At 34.5% G+C, this 21,751-nt stretch overlaps 1 protein-coding gene across 1 annotated transcript; it reads left to right on the forward strand.

Annotated features, from left to right (window-relative positions):
* The first annotated feature begins 14,399 nt into the window (after positions 1-14,399).
* LOC114164167 (putative metal-nicotianamine transporter YSL6) lies at positions 14,400-21,376 on the forward strand. Its single transcript, XM_028048725.2, has 7 exons — positions 14,400-14,928; positions 15,903-16,075; positions 16,896-16,993; positions 17,204-17,341; positions 18,850-19,039; positions 19,565-19,697; positions 20,190-21,376. Exons 1-7 carry the CDS (start codon positions 14,565-14,567, stop codon positions 21,122-21,124), a joined length of 2,031 nt encoding a protein of 676 aa, XP_027904526.1. The 5' UTR covers positions 14,400-14,564; the 3' UTR covers positions 21,125-21,376.
* Positions 21,377-21,751: the final 375 nt, after the last annotated feature.

The raw sequence follows: 21,751 nt of genomic DNA on the forward strand, positions 1-21,751 counted from the left end.
GATATGGTGGTGGTTTGATGTGGGCGGCTGCCGGCGAAATGTGTGGAAAACATGTGGGAAAGGGTGTCGAAGTTATCAATGGAGTAGGGTGGGAGGGTGGTAAACCATTCTAGGGCGGGGCCTTTGAGGGTGGTGGGGAAAGCTTTGTAGAAGACTGCGTCTTGGGATGTGTTTAGGGCAACGTGGGTGATGTAGACTTTCAGATGTTCGTCGGGGTCGGTTTCTCCCGTGTAGCGATCGAGGTTGAAGGGTTCCCACTGGGCCGGGAGAGGGGTGTTAGCGATAAAATCGGTAAACGGGTGGCGGCGTCTGGGCTGGTGAGGGGGGGAATGTGGGGTGGGGGTGGGTGGTTGATCATAGCAGGAAAGGTGGATGTGATGTTATGAGGAGGGATGTGGGTTGTGGGAAGATATTGTGGGTTGTAGGGTGGAATGTATGTGGTGTGGAGAGCAGGGGTATGTTATGGGGAGCGTGGGTGGTTGAGGGTGCTGTGAGGCCTGGGTGACCGGATGGAAGGTGATGGGGATGTGTGGAGGCAGGGGGTGTTTGTTGGGTGGTGGTGAAGGTGTGGGGGGTGGGATTGTATTCACTTTCTTCCTCTGTAGGCTGGAAGGTCGGAGACTTCACAGCTTCAGAGGTTTCTTTGGCTTTTCCCTTCAGGTTGGCGTCTGCCTCGATCTTTCTCCTGAGGCGGGAGTTCTCTTGTTTTAGCGCTTCCATTTCCTCAACGATGCGCTTCTTCAAGTTTGTGAGCTCTTGTTGCATCTTTACCTGACCGTCTAGGATGGCGGCCAAGTCAAGGGTGATGCCAGAAGGTCCAGAGGGACCAGCGTCCACTTGCTTGTTAGCTCCAGCTTTGCTACGGGTAGAAATCATCGTCGGAGAAAAACGGGTACTAAAGGTGCTCGTCTCGTGCCCCACGGTGGGCGCCAATTGTTCCTACAGAGAACAAATAAGAGGTTAGACACGAGCGTCACCTTACCATGTAGTCCGCTATCTCTTCAGTTGGCCTCTTCCCGGTCGATACATGTCAGCTTGGACCCAGGGGGGGTTACCTGCAGAAGAATCTCCGAAGCTCAAGTAAGTCAAAGCTCTCAGAGAGTCAAATTAGGGATTAATGAATGCGTACCTTTAAATGATGGGGTCCACGTGTATTTATAGAGCATTAATGACGTTTGACCATTTCATGGGCTGGGCCTTGACTTGGGCTCTAGGTAGGGCTTGTGAGTGGGCCAGGGCCCAAACCCAGGCCCTTAAGGTTTATTGGACGTGGATGTCTCCATTATGTTGAGTTCATTAGAGTGGTCGGCCTAGGTTCTAAACTTAGCGGATATGCTGGAGTAGTCGGTCTAGGCCGGCTATTTGTCTTGATGGCTTACGTTGATGTAGGTTAGGCTAAGCCGACCTAGGCTGGATACTTGGCTGTCTTGATATGCACACTTTTTACTTGGTTGAGTTTGGCTAGGTATGGTACAATATATATATATATATATATATATATATATATATATATATATATATATATATATATATATATATATATATATATATATATATATATATATATATATATATATATATATATATATATATATATATATTAAAAAAATATCAGGTAAAAATATATTAGTTAAAATGTTATTAAATAGGTGAATGTATTAAAAAAAATGAAGAACCTTATAAAGATATAAGAAGATAAGGAGAGAGAATAATAAGAAGAAAAATAGAAAAAAGAAAAAGGAAAAGGAGAGGATAACCTAAAATGATAAATATTATGTCTTCATTAATGGAAGTAATGATGATTTGGAAAAATTAGCACATGTACGACTTATATATATATATATATATATATATATATATATATATATATATATGGAGATGAAATGAAGTGAAGGGAATAAGTTACGTGAGAAAGAGGGAGAAGGAAAAAAAGGAGAGAGAGAAAGAAGAGAGAGAGAAAGAGAAAATAGAGAGAGAAAGTTTACCGTCAAAGATCGGAAGGGATTCTAGTCCACTTCAAATATTATTAGTGTGTCATTCAATCAATAAGGTAAGGGGGTAAGATTAAGTTATTTTTATATTAATCTTGATAAACTCATGAGTGTTATATTAATCTTTATTTATTTTGAATCAATATTATTTTATTTACTTTCATTTCAATTATTTTCATTTATTATCCTATTATATTTATTTAATTTATCTCTAGTTATGCATTGGTCCTGATTATTTATTTTATTGAATTTATCTCCTATTATGTACTGGTCTTGTTTATTTATTTTATTTAATTTATCTCTAGTTATGTACTGGTCCCGTTTATTTATTTTATTTTAATTTATTTCTAGTTATGCACTGGTCCTATTTATTTATTTATTTTATTTATTTTCAGTTATGAACTGATCCTTTTTATTTATTTCATTTAATTTATCTTCAGTTACACATTGGTCTTGTTTAATTTATATTTTTCTTATTATAATTATTTATAACATTCTAATCCTTATCTAGTTATTTGTTTAAAGTTCTTGCTTTGATTATTATTTTGTAATTATATTAGAATTCAATAAAAGTTAAAAAAAGGAGTAAAAGTAAATATTATTTTATTCAGTGAGCTTGGATAGAAGAAAATTACATGTACATTTTATTGTTATTTTATATTCTTTGTGTATAGTTTATACAATGACATAATTTGATAGTCATCATATTTTATGACCTTTGAAAATGTCCAAGAGTATGTAAGTTAAGAAAGGGTTAAGTCTGGTTTCAATAAGTTGAGATCAAACCATTGTCAAAGTGTTTGTATTTGGGAAGTAATAGTTTGGTACATTGTAGGATGAAAGGCAGGAACCATGGTGGAGTTTAGGAAGTTTTACCAAGTAGATGAATACCAGGATAGTTCAGAATGGTGCTCTGGACTAGGATATTCATAGGCCAAACTTGGCATTATCCGATACCTGCTCAGCATCACCAATGTTAGGTAGTGAGTATATATCTCTTTTATGGACCAATAAATGACTAATATTCTTGAGAAAGAAATAATTATGTTTGTGCCAATGTTTTATGAGAAAAACTTAACTACCTAATCACTTGCCAAAGTAACTTTTGATGTTCATAATGGATCCTTAGAAGTGGAATATGGATCCATATGTCTGGTATAACGAGATATAGTTTTGTGGTTGTAGGTCTAATTCTAGGACCTCAGTGTCTATATTGGTTGTTGAGTTTATTAAGATTGATATTTAAGACTTATAAAGATCTCACTCTTTTCATATTTTTCATTCATATATACCTGTTGCATGAGTAGAAGGGGAACTTGCTCAATGAGAGTTGTTCGAGATATTATTGATGGATCTTCTAAAGATTGACTCGTGGATAATTTATATTAATATCTTAAGGAGATATTAAAAATATAGATAATCTTCTATTTTGATGCAAAACTCTTAATATTATACAAATACATATTTTTGTAATATTTCATGAACAATTATAGAGATGTAAATTATTGATATATATATATATATATATATATATATATATATATATATATATATATATATATATGGATATGAAGTTATGTTATTGTTAGTATCCTCTCAAGGAAAATCTTATTGTACAAAAAAAAATTCCATCTTTTTATCAAATAATAATTATTTAATATAGTAGTCGGGGTGTCACACTAAGTGTCGTGGTTCATCTTGAATACCTCTCCCCTTTCATGTCTTCCATAATTTTTTCTATTTTCTCCTCTTTTGGTTACGTATTTGCACTTTCAATTCACATTTACATTTCTTTTTTATGAGATCTCAAATCAATCCATGGAATAGAGGAAGTTGTGAGCCCTTGATTGAGGACCAAAGGAGGGTGATCAAGAGCATGTATAAAGGCAATTTATTCACTTATTGTGCACACATAGGCACCTAGTGAAGCAGAGTGTAAGCATAGCGAAAAATGTGTGAACATGAATTTAGCCAAAACTTGAGGAGAATAATAACTATAACATCTGAACTTGAGGCAACTAAAACTTGGAGAACATGTTGGCTTCTTTTGCACGCTTCATTAGTAGATAACTTATCATATACTCTTATTTTAATCCTAGTTACGTAGGGCATTAGTTTATGATTAGGCAACAACCTCTCTTCCTATAAATATGAGACATCACTTGTATCATAATCAAATTTGGATTTTAATAGAAAAGAAACTTTGTAGAAATTGAGAGTGAATTGTTCTCTCTTAATCGTGAGTCTCATCTGGAGTGTGAGCTTCAAGTGGCAACTCAACCCTTACTCATCTTTGAGCATCTCTAAAGTGGTGTGGAAACATTCCATTCCAAGCATCATCCACTCGTATCCTTCATCTTCTAGTTCAAAATTAAAGTCTTCAACCACATAAGTTCCTCTTTCCATTCAAATTCTACTGTTGATTGCTATTTTGTCGAGCATGTGTTGTGCATCAATGTTCCATTCATAAATCAACTTGTACAATTTTTGTGTGTTCCTGATTTTGATTTCCATTAATTGAACTCTCTTATTCTCTAGAGCCCTTAGGAGTGAATCTTCACATCTAGATAATCTTGGTTGTCTTAATGTCTAGTGGGGATCTTCCTTGACCTTGCTTAATCACTATAACACCATATAATTCTAAAAATGAAAATGGGTGTTTATCATTTGGTATATAATTCCTAGGTTATCTTGAAGTGTGGTGTTTTATTATGTTAACTTTCAATTGTGTTTTCTTATTTTCTTGGTGGAGTTCTCGATCAACATGGGAAAAGATTGGTATTAGCTCATTTTATACTTGGCTTTGAGGTTAGAGTATCACAATCACATCATCTACATGTTTGATGTGTTTCCAAGTTGACAACATGTTTTCTTGCTTTGTTTATGACATGACTGAATGCTTCTTCTATGTGTCACATATTCACTTCAAGTTTTTGTGTCTTAAGAGTCTTTAAATTTGGTTATCCTTTGTTTTGAGTCATATGCCATATGCCAAGTAGAAGTTTTCTTTTCTTGTTACCCAAGTAGTTGAAAATGCATGATCAAGTGACTAGTTTATGTGTATATGCCTTTGAATTGATTAATTGACCTAAAACTACTAGCTAAGTTTTCAAATAGATATAGACACCTTTCTTGAAATTGTGCTTAGCTAGAATCTCAAAACAAAACAAAAAAAATCCAGCTCTAAAACACACAAGTAGAGAGCTATTTTTTCTCTTTGAACTAAAAAATAAGAAAAATGTGGAGTGGTATGATTCTAGCTTGCATGAAATTGAGTGTTTGATGTGTGTGGAAATTGGTTTCATTACTAATTGGACCAAGTCTTCTTTGGTATATGCATGTTCATTGGTCTTTATGAGTGCACAATCAAAATACTTTGCATATAGTCTTTCTATCAAGCTTTGTTTGTGTTATTATTCTTGCTATTTTTGTCACATATTTTTCCCTTTTTTAGAATTTAGCTTTCCTTATTTTTGTACTTTTCTTTCTTGTCTTTAGGTTCTTGAGCTTTTTCATTTGAAGTTTTCTTTTCTTGAACCTCTTTAGTGTGTTTGTCGTGAATACCCTTTCACTTGTGCTTGCTAGTCTCATTGATTTTAAGACTTAGAGAAGCTTACACCCTTTTAGTAGAACTTGAGTGATAGCCTAGCCCTTTTGCATGTTGTGAGGGAACCCAAACACATTAGAGCTATTATTTTTGGTGCATATTGGTCTCGACTTTATCATTAACTAAATTATTTTTTTGTTTTTGTGTCTCGATTTTGAGCTTTTTGGTTGTAAGCAAAATCAATTTGGAAGAAATTATTGAAGATAAATCACCCATCAAATACACCCCTAGCCAAGGTGAAGCTTTGATTAAACAACATGACAAGGAATCGATTTTGGTGGAGCTCTTTAAGGAGATGGAGTTGTCTAGAAAGAGGATGGATTTGTCAATAAGAGACAATGAAAGATACTAAATAGACACCATCCAAAAACTTGAAGTGGAATAGCAAGAAAGAAATACTATAAGGAGGAGAAGCCCCTCTTAGGAAGAGTCTTGTGGCATGGGACGTAGGAGGCACCATGGAAGAGAAAGAAGGCAACATTATTCCCCAAGAAAGCCATCATCATTGATAAAGATACCTAAGTTTCATGGAGATAATGATCTCGATATGTACTTTAATTGGGAAACCATAGTAGATAAAATTTTCAATGTACGCCATGTAGGGGATCAAGAACAAGTTGATCTAGTGGTGGTAGAATCAAGTTTGTCATTTGATAAACCTTATAGTCGCTTCAGATTTAGTAAAAACTTGATTTTCTCACTAACTAATGTTGTGTAGTGACAAACCAAGGATCAATCCTAGGAGAGAAAACTTAACTTCAAATGATTCTTGAGTGTGTTTGCATAAAATGGAGGAAATAGTGGCATGAACATTAGTCATGGTTTCAATTGATTGATTATCTTTTTCTCTTCATCAAAAGACCTCAAATTGGTGTAGATGACTGTTCATCATTTGGAACTCAGTTCATTTACAAATTGAGTCTAGTATTGAATCGAGATATTAAGAATCAACAATTAAACTCAATCACAAGGTTCAACCATGAAGAACAAAAAATACATGAAGAATGAACAGTGAAAACAGAGAAAATATGAATTCATTGAATATGCACATACTTACAACAAGTTCAAATGGTGAAAATGGAATGAAAACCACATAGAAACTGAGGAATCCTTGATGTTGAAGCTCGTCGTGTGATCAACAATTTCAAGAACTCCAAGGAATGAAAAAAAAATGTAGAGAAACATGGAGAAGAATGGTGCTTTTGTGTGTTGTGGAAGTAGTGTATGGATGTGTCTCATGTGGATGGATGGTTCTTTTTTGTAGCATAATGATCTAACCAATATATCAGTTTTCAGAATTTGAAACTTGAAACTGCCTATTACTAGTTGCAACTACTGCAAAAAATTCCTAAAACCAAAACTAAACTACCTCCTAATAGATTAACCAACTATCTAATAACCTGAGTGGTAGGTTTTCCATTGCAGACACTAATTGGAGCAGGTCAACCATGTTGTGTCATTGTGTCCATTCTCCTATAGCAAGTAATACAACCAGCTAGTTGTGACAACTCATCCTTAGCTTTTGATTCAACTCCTTCATATGCATCCCTCATGGTAGCCATTGTTCCTTCAACTCAGCAACCTTCCTTTGACTAAAGTCACTTCCAGTAGCTCATCATACACTCCATCCTGCACTCATAACTAAAGAAAAGAGTTAGGATCACCAAAGTTATGCTACACTCTAAATCTACATTAATTAACCAAACAAGCAAAAATTAGAATTTCTATGCATCTCTTGATTAATTCTTTGCAATTTCAAGGTTAGCACAAGTATAGTTGAGTACCCTCAAGCTTTCCCTACATGTGCCATGTCCATTGGAGATTAAATGAAAAAAAGTCAACTTTAAGTCAACCCTCTGGTCAACTCTCATGGAAAAGTCCACTTTGCATAAATTTCATGAGGCTTGGCTGATTTGGATTCTCTAGTGGCCTTCAATGACCACCACAATGTTGTCCTTGAACCTTTTAGCTACATTATACTTTCAAAGCTCAAATTAATGTTAGTTAAACCAAGATTCTTCCTAATGACACTTAAATTAGGCCACATACTTTATCATTATGGTTACTCCTAAGTCTATCTACTTGAACTCAAATGCTACAAACCTACATATAATTCTATCATCTGGGCATAACTATATGTCACTGGACTATTCTAAGAGTACTTCTAGGGCTTACACTAAAAATGCTTTAAAAATACCTTATTAAGCTATTTTTATAAAACTAGACTAAAAAACTAACTAAACTAATTCTAAGCTAATTACTCCTAGTTAACAACTTAAAACTGCCTCAAACAACATAAATAGCTAAGAAAAACTCTAGAGATAAGGGACTTATCAATGGCATCAACTTTGTATGAACTCTTACTGAGGGCCACCTACGGTTTCTTGGATGGACATTATGGGACATATTCATGCTAGATTTGTGACCTCCTATTATAGGAGGAAAATTCTTTTGAAGCTCCAAAGGCTTCAATAAAGATCAATGTATGTGAATAATTATTCAAAGTTGCTTGAGTCTTTGCTACTCAAGGCGGGTTTGCATGATGAAAGTGATAAAGCCAAGGTAGCTAGGGTTGTTAGGGGCTTAAGAGAGATATACATGATGTGGTAGAGTTATATGAATACTCTTCAATTGAAAAGAAAAGATGGGGTGAAAAGGAGTGGCTCATATAATGACTACTATACTAGTTCATAAAAGGGAAAGGAAAATGAGAAACATGATAAAACACCTTCCAAGTCTCTCTTAGAGCCACCACATAGGGTCAATTTGCCTAGAACTTCAAGTGCCACTCCTATCTCTTCCAATGCACAAAGGTTAAGCTCCATTAAGTGTTTCATGTGTTTAGGGTATGAACACATAACTTCTAATTGTCTTAACAAGAGAGCTATGACCCTAAATGAAAAAGGAGAGGTTGAAAGTGAACACCCTTCTTCGCCTTTCCCTTATAGAGAATCCTCCTCTCGCTCATCTTCCTCTTCAAGTGAAGATGAAATCAAAGTAAGTGAATGAGACTTGTTGGTTGTTAGACACATGCTATGAAAAGTTCCCAAGGAACTGGAATCTTCTCAAAGAGAAAAAAATCAAAAATAAGTTTTTGAGTGATTTGATTGATGTGATACAATAGAAATTAAGTTTAATTGAAAGAAAGACAAGATTACCAAATTGTCTTTGATGTTGAAAGTAATCTAAAATTACATTTAGATGAGTTAGATTTATTTTATAAAAAAATTTAAAAGAATAAATTTAAAAATAAATATTATTTTCATAAAAAATAACAAAAATACAAAATATTTGTCATTGAAAATTTTTTTGATTAACAATTTAGAAATTTGGGGTATTAATTATTTTTGTAAGCGCAATTTTAAAAGTCATATTTTTATATTATTATTATAATTATGCAAAATTATTAGTGATGATTATCGCCATTAATTTAAATAAAATTATCAAGATAATATAACAACATTCTTTGTGGAAAAAAAAATCGTTAATTTTTTCATCACAAAATTTAGCAACTATAGTTGAAATATGAAATAAGGTACGTACATTACAAGAGAGAATTAAATTTATGATGAATCAAAGTGAATCCCCCTCATTCATATAAGTAAGCAACCTATTTAAACGATATTGTGTTGGCATCCCCATTATACGTCTTGTAAGGGATGGGTGTGAAGAAAGAAATTCATAGCACCTTCTAAATAAGTTTTGATTTGGAATGTTCATTATCCTTAATAAATAAAAAATTTGAACACCTGTATATTCAGCTGTAGCGGTTCCACGACTTAGGTTGTTTCTCTTCGTAAGGATGTTGTTTATATGTTCAATAGTTGCAAGGTGGCGGTTAAGAATGGTAGATTGTTGTCTTATTTGTTCATTTGCTTCATTTAGTGCCTACCTTTTTACTGAATCCATCTGAGTGAAACACACATAAGTTAAAATGACAATAAAAAACTGTCATTTTGTATTAAATAATGAACTATAATTAAATTTCTTAGAATGTAATGGAGAAAAGAGTAGAGGATACAACTATGTCATTAGAATCCTACTAGTCCTCTAATTTGTGTAGAATTTGGTAGACATTGAAACTCATTTCTAGCATCTGTCGGTTTATATCAAGAGTCAAATTCGATAAAGTTTCTTCTATTAATTGAACATGTCCTTCTATTAATTCATTTATATTTTGCAAGTCTTGCACCCCCACCCCATATTTGACTTAGAATTTGAGAATTTGAGTTCAATGAAGGTTCTTCAAATTCACCATTAGAATCGTGCATTTGAATTTCAGGGTTGTCAGTCAAAGGAATTTCAAGTTTTTCCTATGCTTTAGGAGCATGAATTGCATGATCGTGCTTCCATACACCATTAACACTAACAATATTCAACTTTTTCAACCTATTTGTAGAAAAGTGTTGTCTTTTGCCGATAGTCATGCAAGCCTCTATAGAAAGGTCTACTCCATTATATTACATGATTCTTGTTATAAAAATACCATATAGAAGAGGAGTTTCACTACCCTTGCATTTAAGCATATGTTGCATGATATGATGAATCCAATTTATGGAAATGTTATTTTTCAAAAGCCACATAATAAAAATGTCTTTTTTTTTTCATAACTTTTGAAAAATTAGCCATTCTTGGTGTCAAGAAATGCCCCATAGAATAATATAGTAGTTTGTCATTTGCATTTAGACAACCAACAGTTTTGAGACATTCACCGTGCATATCTGGTATGACCATAAAAGCCAAAGCACTAACGTGGTCAAAGAGGAGGTCTTTTGGTAAATTTGTACTCGACAATTTTTGACTCTAATACTTTAGATGCGCAAAATTAAACCAATCATCTAGTTTTAGTTTAATTTTTTTTCTTGTTCACCTTACTTTGTAGGTATCCATTTGTAAAAATCCTTAGATTTGAATAAAAGACTTTTATGAGATCCGAATAGAATGGACAATCCCGTGCGACGAAGCTAAAGAGTCCTTGAAATAATAGGTGATGATGGAAATAAAAACCATATATGGTAAAAGATTCAAAATTCATTATCTTCCGTTCCACAATTCTTCTTATATAAAATTCATGTGCATAATGTTCCATCTGATGATAATCACTAAAGAAACGTCTTTGATGTAATACATATTCTATTGTAGGCTTCTTCGATGTAGGAAGGTTCATCTCTAAATGTTTATCCTTTCAAGTTTTTTGTCTTCTATGTGATGATGATGATGCCATTAAGAATTAACTTCAAATTCAATGCATGAAGAATAATAAATTAATAAGAATAAAAAACATATATCAAATACAAATGCAATAACAATGTGTGAACAATTTAGCAAAAACAATAAAATAATACATGATAACAATGTTTGAAGATTGAAATAAAGCAAACATAAGATAAAGGCACAGACATGGGGCTCAATTAATCCCCATCATCATCTTAACTAGCTTATTCCAATGCATATGTACGGGTAGGTCCATTAAAAGCTTAATATGCATCAGATTTGTGTAAAGAAAATCATAACATTGTTCCAATAACAATTTCCTCCTATATGTTCATGCCAAGTAACACTTCCCATATGTCACTCTCAGAGAACTAGAAAGTTGCATTTAGACGCATCATCTCCACTTACTCAAAATATCATTTCATTTCTCAATGGCAACACTTGCCGCTTTGAAATGCAAGATATTTTTCTTAAAATGAAAGTTACTCGCTCCCTTGATAGACCTTGAAACACGAAAATGAAGAGGAAAAGGTCCATGGTTGTAGCGGAAATGGAGCTGGAATGGAGGAGTGAAGTCAAGCTTTGAAGGCCCTTGAAGCAATGGAGATGAAGTGGAGATGGAGTCTAGAATAGAGGTCCGTTCTAGGGAAGGAGGCTAGAGGTGTTTAAAGTAGAAACTAGTCTAGCAAGTGACTATTGAGGTAATAAGGGTGGAATGATCTCAACAACTAGCATATTACCATTCAAAAGTAATCAAATATAAGAGTAAGAAGGCCCCATTCATAGGATGGATGGCTGGCCTAAATGAAATGAAATGCAACATCAAATGTAATAGAAATGTAACTTGGAGAAGAAGCTCAATTTGTGGCCGTGAGATGCAAAGGAGTAAGGGATCAAGAGCCATGTCTCCCCTCACACTCTCCATGTGAAACTTGCGTACCAATCTAGCTTCCTCCAAGCATTCTCGGCCAAGCTTCAAATTGGGCTTGGATTAGTCCAATTTTGAAGGCTAATTACAAAGGACTTTGACATTTTATTCTACAAAGCATGACCTAACATTTGGCCCAAAAAATAAAATTTATTCTAATGCTCTAATCATGTATCCTCTTGTTATTAGGCCTTTGATTAGGCTTGGACTTGATGTACACATGGGCCATGGATTGGGCCTTGGGGTGGATTCATCACATAATGTCCATGAATTTGTCAAGTTTTGTTGTGAAATTCTTAAATTGTGAGTCCATAACATCCACCATAAGGCTTTGCATTTTGAACCTTTTGATCCTAACGTCCCACCGGATGAGACAAATGGCACAGATTGTGTAGATCGAGACTATACTCATCCATATGGGGTGAGGAAGGTGGAGTCGGGTCAATATAAGGTCGTTCAAATATATAGACTCAGGGACGTACTCCATTTCTAAAAGTGTCCCTTAAGTTAATGTCTATCACAAATTGTTTGTTGATGAGTTTGTCTCATAGATGGAGAGAAAAGTGAAAGAAAATTTTAAGGACAAAAAAAAGGAAAGAGAAGAATGAGAAAAGGTATATAGATAAAGAGAAAATGTCTGATGAATATTGGAAAATACATGCTTCAACCATTTTGAAAGAGAGAGATATAGAAAAAGAAAAACATAGAAAAGAAAATTGTTGAAGAGAAAAAAATTAAAGAAAAGGAGTTGAGAGAGAAAGAATTTGTAGAGAAGTTAAGAGAAAAAAGAGGACATGTTGACAAAAAAGGAAAATAAAGAGGAGGAGTTGAGAGTAAAAGAAAATAACGAGGAGTTGAAAGAAAAATATATTTAAGAAAAAATATACAAGAAAAGAGAAAAGAAGAAATAAGTGAAAAAAAAGGTGACCAACAAAGAGGAAGAAAAAATGATAATAAAGATAATGTCTTTAATGATTGTGCAAATATTGTTATTTTGTCCATTCAACAATACGGGGAAGAGATTTTTTATGTGATGTCTCAACAACAACACATTATTTGGTATTAATCAATCAACTGTTTTTGCAAGGAATGTAGTTTTGAAATGGAACATCAATAAAAATCTTTGATCTGAGTAATATGTTTATCTTGGAAGAAGAATACTCATGACATTTAAGGACGAATGTACTTGAAGAAGGAGGGAATGATATGATCTTAAAGGGTCTTTTGAGTTCTCATTGTAATTTCTATCTTTTAATTAAATATGGGAAATAATGATTCATGTAATAAGAATTAAATGCAATATTACTAGGTATTAAATAGTACTAATTGAGAATTAATGTGGAATTCGCAAGGTCTGCCTAATTCATTCTATAAAAGGATGCACTCTTTAATATATTGAGATATATATGAATATGACATAAAATGAGATTTCTCTTTATGATAACCTTTTGGAGTTCTAAGTTATAAGAAGCTAATAATTGATCTTATGAGAGAAACTTGTGGCAATCATACCCATTACTTATCACTTCACTCACATTCTCATTTCTTGAGTGTGGCGTCAATATCCTTCCCTAAACGGAATATTTAAACGGTCCTCCCCTAGTTTCTCATCACGTATGAGGCATGAACTTGTCAAGATGGGATGGAGAAAGCTAAATGATCGAAGACTTGCATGTTGCACTCAAGGACAACATAAAGAGGAAGGTTGGGCAATAACAAAGGTTTGTCAATAAAGGAAGGAAAGAGGTCACCTTCAAAGAGAGTGATTGGGTATGACTTCACTTCAGGAGCCAACTCAAAGGAAGCCCAAACTCCACCTTAAAGGGATGAGCCTTTCCATGTTGTGAGGAGAATAAATAATAATGCCTATGAGTTATATTTGTTCTCTAGTTACAGCATGAGTCATACTTTTAATATGGGTGACCTTTCCTCTTTGAGTTTAGGTTTTACAAATTCGTGGTCGAATTCTCTTCAAAATGAAAAAAAGAATGATGATGCATCCACAACTACTCATGATAGCATATATGACTATCCTAGAAAGATTCCTAGAGCATTAACATTAAAAGTGATGAAATTATTCATAATAAAACTTACAAACCTAATTAAAAGTTATTAATATTCTATTTTTGTTTTGTGCATATTTTATTTTCTCTTCTTGATTCTTATTTTTGTTCTTTAGTTGTTTATGGTAATTCTATTTTTTTTTCTTGATTCTTATTTTGTTCTTTAGTTTGTGATAATGGTTTTGTGATGTTTTTATTTATTATTTATTTTAATACTTTTTTTTGTTAAGATTTGCAAAACCATGCTAAGAACATTTTGTTTGATTTATATATTCTACAATGGCGTCATTGAAGATAAGACAGAAGGACGAATGAATCTCATTTTAATTTATTAAATTTAATATTTTTAATTTTAAGAAATAAAATAAAAGGTTATATTTAGAGATCAAAACGAAAATCATTTTTGGAATTAAAAAAAGAGAAATAAAACAATTTTGTTTTATACCAGGCAACTTGGCTAAACTAAAAAAATCCAAGCAACGTGATGACAGGTTGTTAGGTTAGGTTGGAATCCCCAGATTAACCCGATCGAGTTGCGTGTCCCGCTGTAGCATGCCCATAAACAATAACAGAAGTAGACATAAATGCTTACAAAAAATCTAACCCTGTCAAAATCAATGTCCAGATACATTTTAAGTCCCATAACCTAACCCAATCATTTATCTCATCTGAATCCACAACAACTGATATCATATTTGGTCTTCTGGTTATTCTGATTCCACCCAAAAACCCCGAATCTCTCTTTGTTACTCTCGGGCACGATGGGCACAGAAACCTCCTCAGTGGATATTTCGGAGCCCCTGCTTGTGAATCCTCACGGTAACGAGGAGAAGGAGGAGTATTTGCGTGAGGAGGTTCCAGAATGGAAGGAGCAAATCACGATAAGAGGGTTGGTGGTGAGTGCTGTGTTGGGGGCCTTGTTCTGCATCATCACCCACAAGCTCAACCTCACAGTTGGAATCATCCCTTCCCTCAACGTGGCTGCTGGTTTGTTGGGGTTTTTCTTTGTCAAGACCTGGACCGGTTTCTTGACTAAGGTGGGATTTTTCACCAAACCCTTCACCAAACAAGAGAACACTGTTATTCAGACGTGTGTGGTTGCTTGCTATGGCCTTGCCTTTAGTGGTATATCTCTCTCCCTTTCTTTATTCCTTAATTGTTTGTTTTGGTTGAAGACCATGTTTTGATTGAAGTTTTTGTGATTTCTAGTACACTAACTAATTGCAATGCACATGTTGAAGAAGGAAAAAGTTGTTAGTTTTAGAGTACAAGTGCTTTTGAGTTCTCCTAATCTGAATCTAAACATTCACTCAGTTGTCTGGTCTTGGCTTAAAAATTGGTCCGCGACAAGGTCAAAGTTTGCCAAAAAACTACGACCCAACTGCAGTTTAAATCATTGATAAGAATGTTCCTGTGGTTTGTTGCTGTTGAATTCGCTTTAGAATTGCGCAACTCTTTGAAAAATGGTCGGTGCTTTGTTGGAACATACGTTTCAGATTGATAAGAATGTTCTGTGGTTTGTTGGTATTGTGAAGGTTCTTAGAGGTTATGGGAGTTTTTGTAAAAGAGATAAGGTTAACTGATAATGGAGTAGGAACTTAACTTCCTTCTTTATTTATAAAATATATTATGTATGTTTCTAATTTTTATCGTATATTTCTTGGAATAATAATAAATTAGCAGGAGATTTTTTGAGTCTAACTAGTAGTCTTGAGTTTGATATTTGGGGACACACTAGTTGCGATAAGTTCACAGGAAATGTTTTACCACCCATTATGGTAATTTCCTGCTCGAGCATGGTTAACTCACATAGAATATACATCTATTCCATACCAAAAAGAATAATAATAAACTAGCGAGATTTCATTTGTGTTCAAATCCATCAACATTGATAAAGTCTTTCTCAGCAAAGGGAAAAAATAAAATAGGGACTGAATGTTAAAATGTGTTTATTTTCTTAATTGTACAAGGTAAAGCATTGTTTGTTACACACGATTGCTTGTTAACTCTTGTTAAGCAATCTGGTGGTCATGAGAGCTGCTTCTTACTTTGGTGAGATTTTTTCCCTATAAACGTGCAAACTGTGATGTTGTTGACAGGTGGGTTTGGTTCATCCTTGATTGCCATGGATCAGAGAACATATGAACTCATAGGCCCTGATTACCCTGGTAATAGAGCTGAAGATGTTAAAAATCCAGGATTGGGTTGGATGATGGGTTTCATGTTTGTTGTCAGTTTCCTTGGACTTTTTAGCCTTGTGCCACTTCGGAAGGTAAATCTATTTGGTTTGTTGTTATTGTGTTACATTTACTTGAACTCTATTTCTTTCTTTGTTCCTTTTCTTCTTTATCTTGTGGAAATTAAATTTTAATAAGAGAGATAAGCAGGAGGGTGCTTTTTGTCTCTTTTAATCCGGAAAGTCAAGTTATTAAATGTGGTCAAACTTTGAGCTGGTAGTCATTATTCCAATTGTTCCATAGGTTTTTTTTAGCTAATGATATGATGAATGCATCTTTCTTCGTGAACTTCCATGTTTGTATTCATTTCTGAATATTTGGCATTCTATAATGCAAAATCTTATTTATTTGTCGTGAAGACTGTACAAAAGCATATTAGAAGATGTATTATTTTCCCATATATTAAAAATAATGCTTCCATCCTATATTGTTTCTTTGGCTGAAAGCACAAACTTTAAAGGAATCATATCTGTGGTGCAAATATATGAATAATTTTGTTTTGGGGGCAAAGTTGTGAATAATTTCTCTGTTGAGAGGGCAATAAAGTTTTTATAGATATGTAAAGAAGGCTGTTGTTAAAAAACCTTAATGGAAAAGTTTATTTAAAGAGGAATTATTTATTTTAAAGCCTTTGACTTTTGAAATTGTTTCCTACAAAATCAAATGGCGTCTCTTTAGTTGTACATCTATAATGAGAAAGTGAATAAATTAAGAGTGGAACTGCAAGGAGCTCAAATTTTGGTTATGGCTTTTGTGTTCTTTGTATGGCTCTAACCTCTGTACTTCCATCTGTTGCGTATTTGATGCATCATTTCCTTTGCTAATGTATACTGATTTATGTGAATGGAATTTTAGGTTATGGTCTTGGATTATAAGCTTACATATCCCAGTGGGACAGCGACAGCAATGCTAATTAACAGTTTCCATACAAAAACTGGAGCAGAACTTGCAGGGTATACTTTACAAATTATGTTAATTTAACCACTCAGAAGATTTTTATAACTTACACTCTGATACAGGTTACGCACATTATTGCTGTATATTTTCGCTTATTAATCCAAGCATCGCTGAAACCTGTTAACCCATTTTTAACCAATTATTATTTTGTTTCTATTTTCTTTGTTTTCTATATTATTAATTTATTGTCTATGAGAATTGCACAGGAATCAAGTTCGGCAGCTTGGGAAGTATTTAAGCATAAGTTTTGTGTGGAGTTGCTTTAAGTGGTTCTTCAGTGGTATTGGCGATTCATGTGGATTTGACAACTTCCCTAGCTTTGGTTTGACACTGTTTAGGAACACGTAAGGCTCTTTATATTTTAGTTTTCTCTTCACTTTACAGAATTAATTTCGTACTCATAATTATGGAACATCTGTTTTTGGCTATTAAAATAGTATACTCTGTTTAATGAGTTTACAGAATTAATTTCGTACTCATAATTATGGAACATCTGTTCTTGGCTATTAAAATAGTCCAAGAGTAACTTGTATGTGGGTCTAAGGTTATATGTTGCGATTAAGAGATGATACTGAAATGAGTAATTTTTTTTTGAAAGGCCTGTATTAAACTATTAATCTACTTTTGTGTTTATTTGGTGACTGTATCATTTTATGATTTCAGTTATGCCTTAAGGCACCAACCCTACAGGCAGGAACTTTGTGGATCCAATAGAAATCCACGAGCCAGTGCTAGGATTTTTATTTTTTATTAATAATCAGAATTTAATGAACTTGATAAATAACGAAAGATACGGTCCCTCATGATGTATATTTCTTGTACTGGGAAGATACCAAAACTGAATTATGGTTATGATTATGAATTATGAATTCCAATACATTCTTAAGAAACTAATGGGGTAATGTCAAAAACTTTAACTAGTTATTTTTGATAAACTCAACCCATAGCTATCCCACTACTAGCATGTCAGTTGAAATTCTGGAACTACATGAATTCCTGAGAATAATTGCGAGTGGTACTGATACACTTAGGAAAAGTGGCTGATCCAAAGTTCCACTGACGCTCGCACTTTTAATAATGCCCCAGCCTGTATCAGACCAGTTAACTCCCTGGTTTGCATAGGAACATGATAATAAGTAGAATTCAGAACGAGAGTGAGAAAGAGAAAGTGATTGCAGGTTAAGAAGTAAAAAATAATTTTAATATTAATGAGAAAGGGTAATTGAATTCTTAGTCTGTAGACTATTTAATAAATGGGATGATAAAAAGAAATGAGGTATGAAATTGTGTTCTAGGTTTGAAATTCAGCCTTTAGTTTGTAGAGTTCTAGTTCTGTCTTGCTGCGATTGGTTGGCCATGGCCCCCTGTGATTTTGTTTTTCTTTTCCAGAACTGGTTAGAGTTTTATTATTCTGCCTCTGGTACAATGTAACAGAGAACACAGATATTAAATGACTGACGTGCATAATGTTAATGGTGGCATAGGATCTCTATTGTCTGTTTATTGAAAGAATACAATTAAACAAGACTGGCACCTTTACTGATTCTGTTATTAAACAGCTGATGGTACCACCATAAGAGGCAACAACTCCCCAGAATAGCCTAATTAAGCAGTTGGTTCAGGTTTTACTTTGTGGTTGTTTGTACTTTTGGACTGCCCCTCCTGATGCCATGGTGCTTGAAGCAACTATTTTTTCATTAATAACAGCATGTCAAAAGTTTGTAATAATTATCAAATAAGTTGATTCATGCTATATTCTTAACTGTTAACTGCCGTGCCGCAGAGTGAATGTATAGGGTTCTGAGGATACAGCTAATTGTTCAGATACTAACATGGCATCCTTTTCATGCAGATTCTACTTTGACTTCAGTCCAACGTATGTTGGATGTGGTCTTATCTGTCCTCACCTAGTAAATTGTTCAGTTCTCCTTGGAGCTATTATATCATGGGGCTTTCTGTGGCCTTTTATCTCTGAGCATGCTGGGGACTGGTATCCAGCTGACCTTGGTAGCAACGATTTCAAAGGCCTTTATGGATACAAGGTATGGCTAAGACAATATACTTGCAGGACATCTCTAAGGAAACTTTACGCAAACAGTACTTGTGATTTCGGATGGAAACAGTGCCTTAATGTTTCATCTAAGCTGCTAGTGTAAATTTGATATTGACATTCGAAAGTCTTGATTATTCATAACTCGAGTTCCAAGCATGAGCAACCTACTATTTATTAATTAAAATACAAATGTAATACATGATATTTGCCTTCTTTATATCTTAACTTTCAGTTTCAAAAGAAAATAGTCGATAGCATAACATGACGTAGTAAACTATATTAGATCATTATCAACTCTGAAATTTTAAATTCTACTTTCATCTTGCTGTGTACAGTAAACTATAGTACTTGTTTTGACTTGAAATTGAAATAGTTTTGTCTTATTCCCTCTAAAACATACTGAGCTGGCCTGAATTTTATTTGGGTTTTCCCAAGGCTTAATGCCTCAAAAAGCGCCATATTGTGTTATAGTTCTGTTGTACAGCTTTTTTCTTACTTATCATGTTTTCTGCAGGTCTTCATATCTATTGCCCTTATTTTAGGGGATGGTATTTATAATCTGGTAAAGATTATAATTATAACGGTTAGGGAGATGTGGAGGGCAAGCTCCAAACAGATCACCCTTCCTGTTGTGACTGAGGTTAATGGTGAGTACAGTAAAATATTTTCCATTATATTTTTTACAAGTATGATTTCTTTTTTCTTTTAACAAAGTTATGTTGGCATCTGCCTAGTCATTTCTCTTGCCAGACATGTAGATTTTGTCAACTTGTCATGCAGGAGTATCTTATACTTTTATAAGTTACTTTCGTACTGACATTTAGTCTTGACCTGTATGACGACTTGGCTATGTTTGGATAATATAGAACTGGTTACATTGTGGAAAACAACGGAACTGAATGTAGTTAATTAACTTTTGAAAATCATTTGATGATCTATTCCCAGTGTCACCAGTTGAAACTAGTGCTATTAAGAGTATGCATTTGAAGTTAACCTTGAGTTCTACTAAATTTTTTCCAATCCATAGTCAAAAGATTAGCCATCACAATAATTTATTTTTATTTGATTATTTGGTCAGTATCTGACAGCAAGTGTATATAATCTATTAAAGTTAATTATTTTCTTATCCATGTTCTCAGATGATGAGAGTTCTCAACTGCAATCAGTAGAAAAGATGAGGGATGAAGTATTTTTGAAGGACAGGATACCCACCTGGTTCGCTGCTTCTGGATATGTGGGCTTGGCTGCAATATCCATAGCAACAATACCAATGATTTTCCCTCCTCTCAAATGGTACTTGGTTCTGTGCTCTTACATCCTTGCCCCTGCCCTTGCCTTCTGCAACTCTTACGGCACTGGCCTCACAGACTGGAGCCTGGCATCCACTTATGGAAAGATTGGTCTTTTCATTATTGCGGCAGCAGTGGGCCAAAATGGTGGCGTAATAGCAGGTGTGGCATCATGTGCTGTTATGATGTCTATAGTCTCAACTGCTGCCGATCTCATGCAAGATTTCAAGACCGGTTACCTTACCTTCTCATCAGCAAAGTCCATGTTTGTGAGCCAATTGATAGGAACAGCCATGGGTTGTGTGATCGCTCCTCTCACTTTCTGGATGTTCTGGACTGCCTTTGATATTGGCTCACCTGATGGCCCTTACAAAGCACCATACGCCGTTATATTCAGGGAAATGGCCATTCTTGGTGTTCAAGGATTCTCAGAGCTTCCAAAGTACTGCATGGAAATGTGCGGCGGTTTCTTTGCAGCTGCCCTGGTTATCAATCTTGTAAGGGATGTAACTCCCAAGAAATTCTCACAGTACATACCCATCCCAATGGCAATGGCAGTTCCTTTCTACATCGGTGCTTACTTTGCAGTTGATATGTTTGTTGGAACTGTGATACTGTTTGTATGGGAAAAGTTGAATAGAAAGGATGCAGAGGACTATGCTGGGGCAGTTGCTTCTGGATTGATATGTGGTGATGGAATATGGACAATTCCATCTGCTATCCTTTCTATAATGAGGATCGATCCTCCCATCTGTATGTACTTCGGCCCTTCTGCAAGTAGCTGAGATCAGCAACTCTGGGTTGTAAATATCTGTCTGTGACACCATAGGGGATTTCTAAGTTTCATTTCCTCTATGTTTGTCCATGTCTGTGTATTCGTAAATATTTAGGGATGTCATTCAGTCCCTGAACTGTCTCAGGAAAAAAAGGGTTAAGGGGTGCTTCCACTCCATTTTCCTTTTCATGCATTTATGTATTATTGCACATTCTTTTCCTTAAAGCTTAAATCAAAAGTAATGTGTGTAAGTTATTTAAAATGCATTGATAGTGTAATAACTATTCGTATTTACCCAAGAACGAGTTGTTAAGCATGGTAAGATTGTCAATGTGTTCATTATTTAAAAAGCTATTGTGTGCTGCAAAAGTTTTAAACTAGTGAGAGGGAAAGGGAGAGGTCTACGATTTAAAATAGAAAACGAAGGGTGCTCGGGAGACAAAATCTCTCCAGGTAAAGAAGTCTCTCCAAGCAAAGTACACATAAGTTCTCCAAGTTGTCTGCTAAACTTCCCCTGAGTTTAACACTAAGCACATAACACCTCTTCAGATTCAGTACACAGGCATTCATGTTTATATAACAATAAAGTTGTTTAATACAAATTCACACTCTTTAGAGTAAATTTCAGAGTAAACTT

Source organism: Vigna unguiculata, chromosome 1 (genome assembly GCF_037176805.1).
Source record: "Vigna unguiculata cultivar grain cowpea cultivar isolate G323 ecotype 2 chromosome 1, ASM3717680v1, whole genome shotgun sequence".
Classification (NCBI taxonomy): Eukaryota; Viridiplantae; Streptophyta; class Magnoliopsida; order Fabales; family Fabaceae; genus Vigna; species Vigna unguiculata.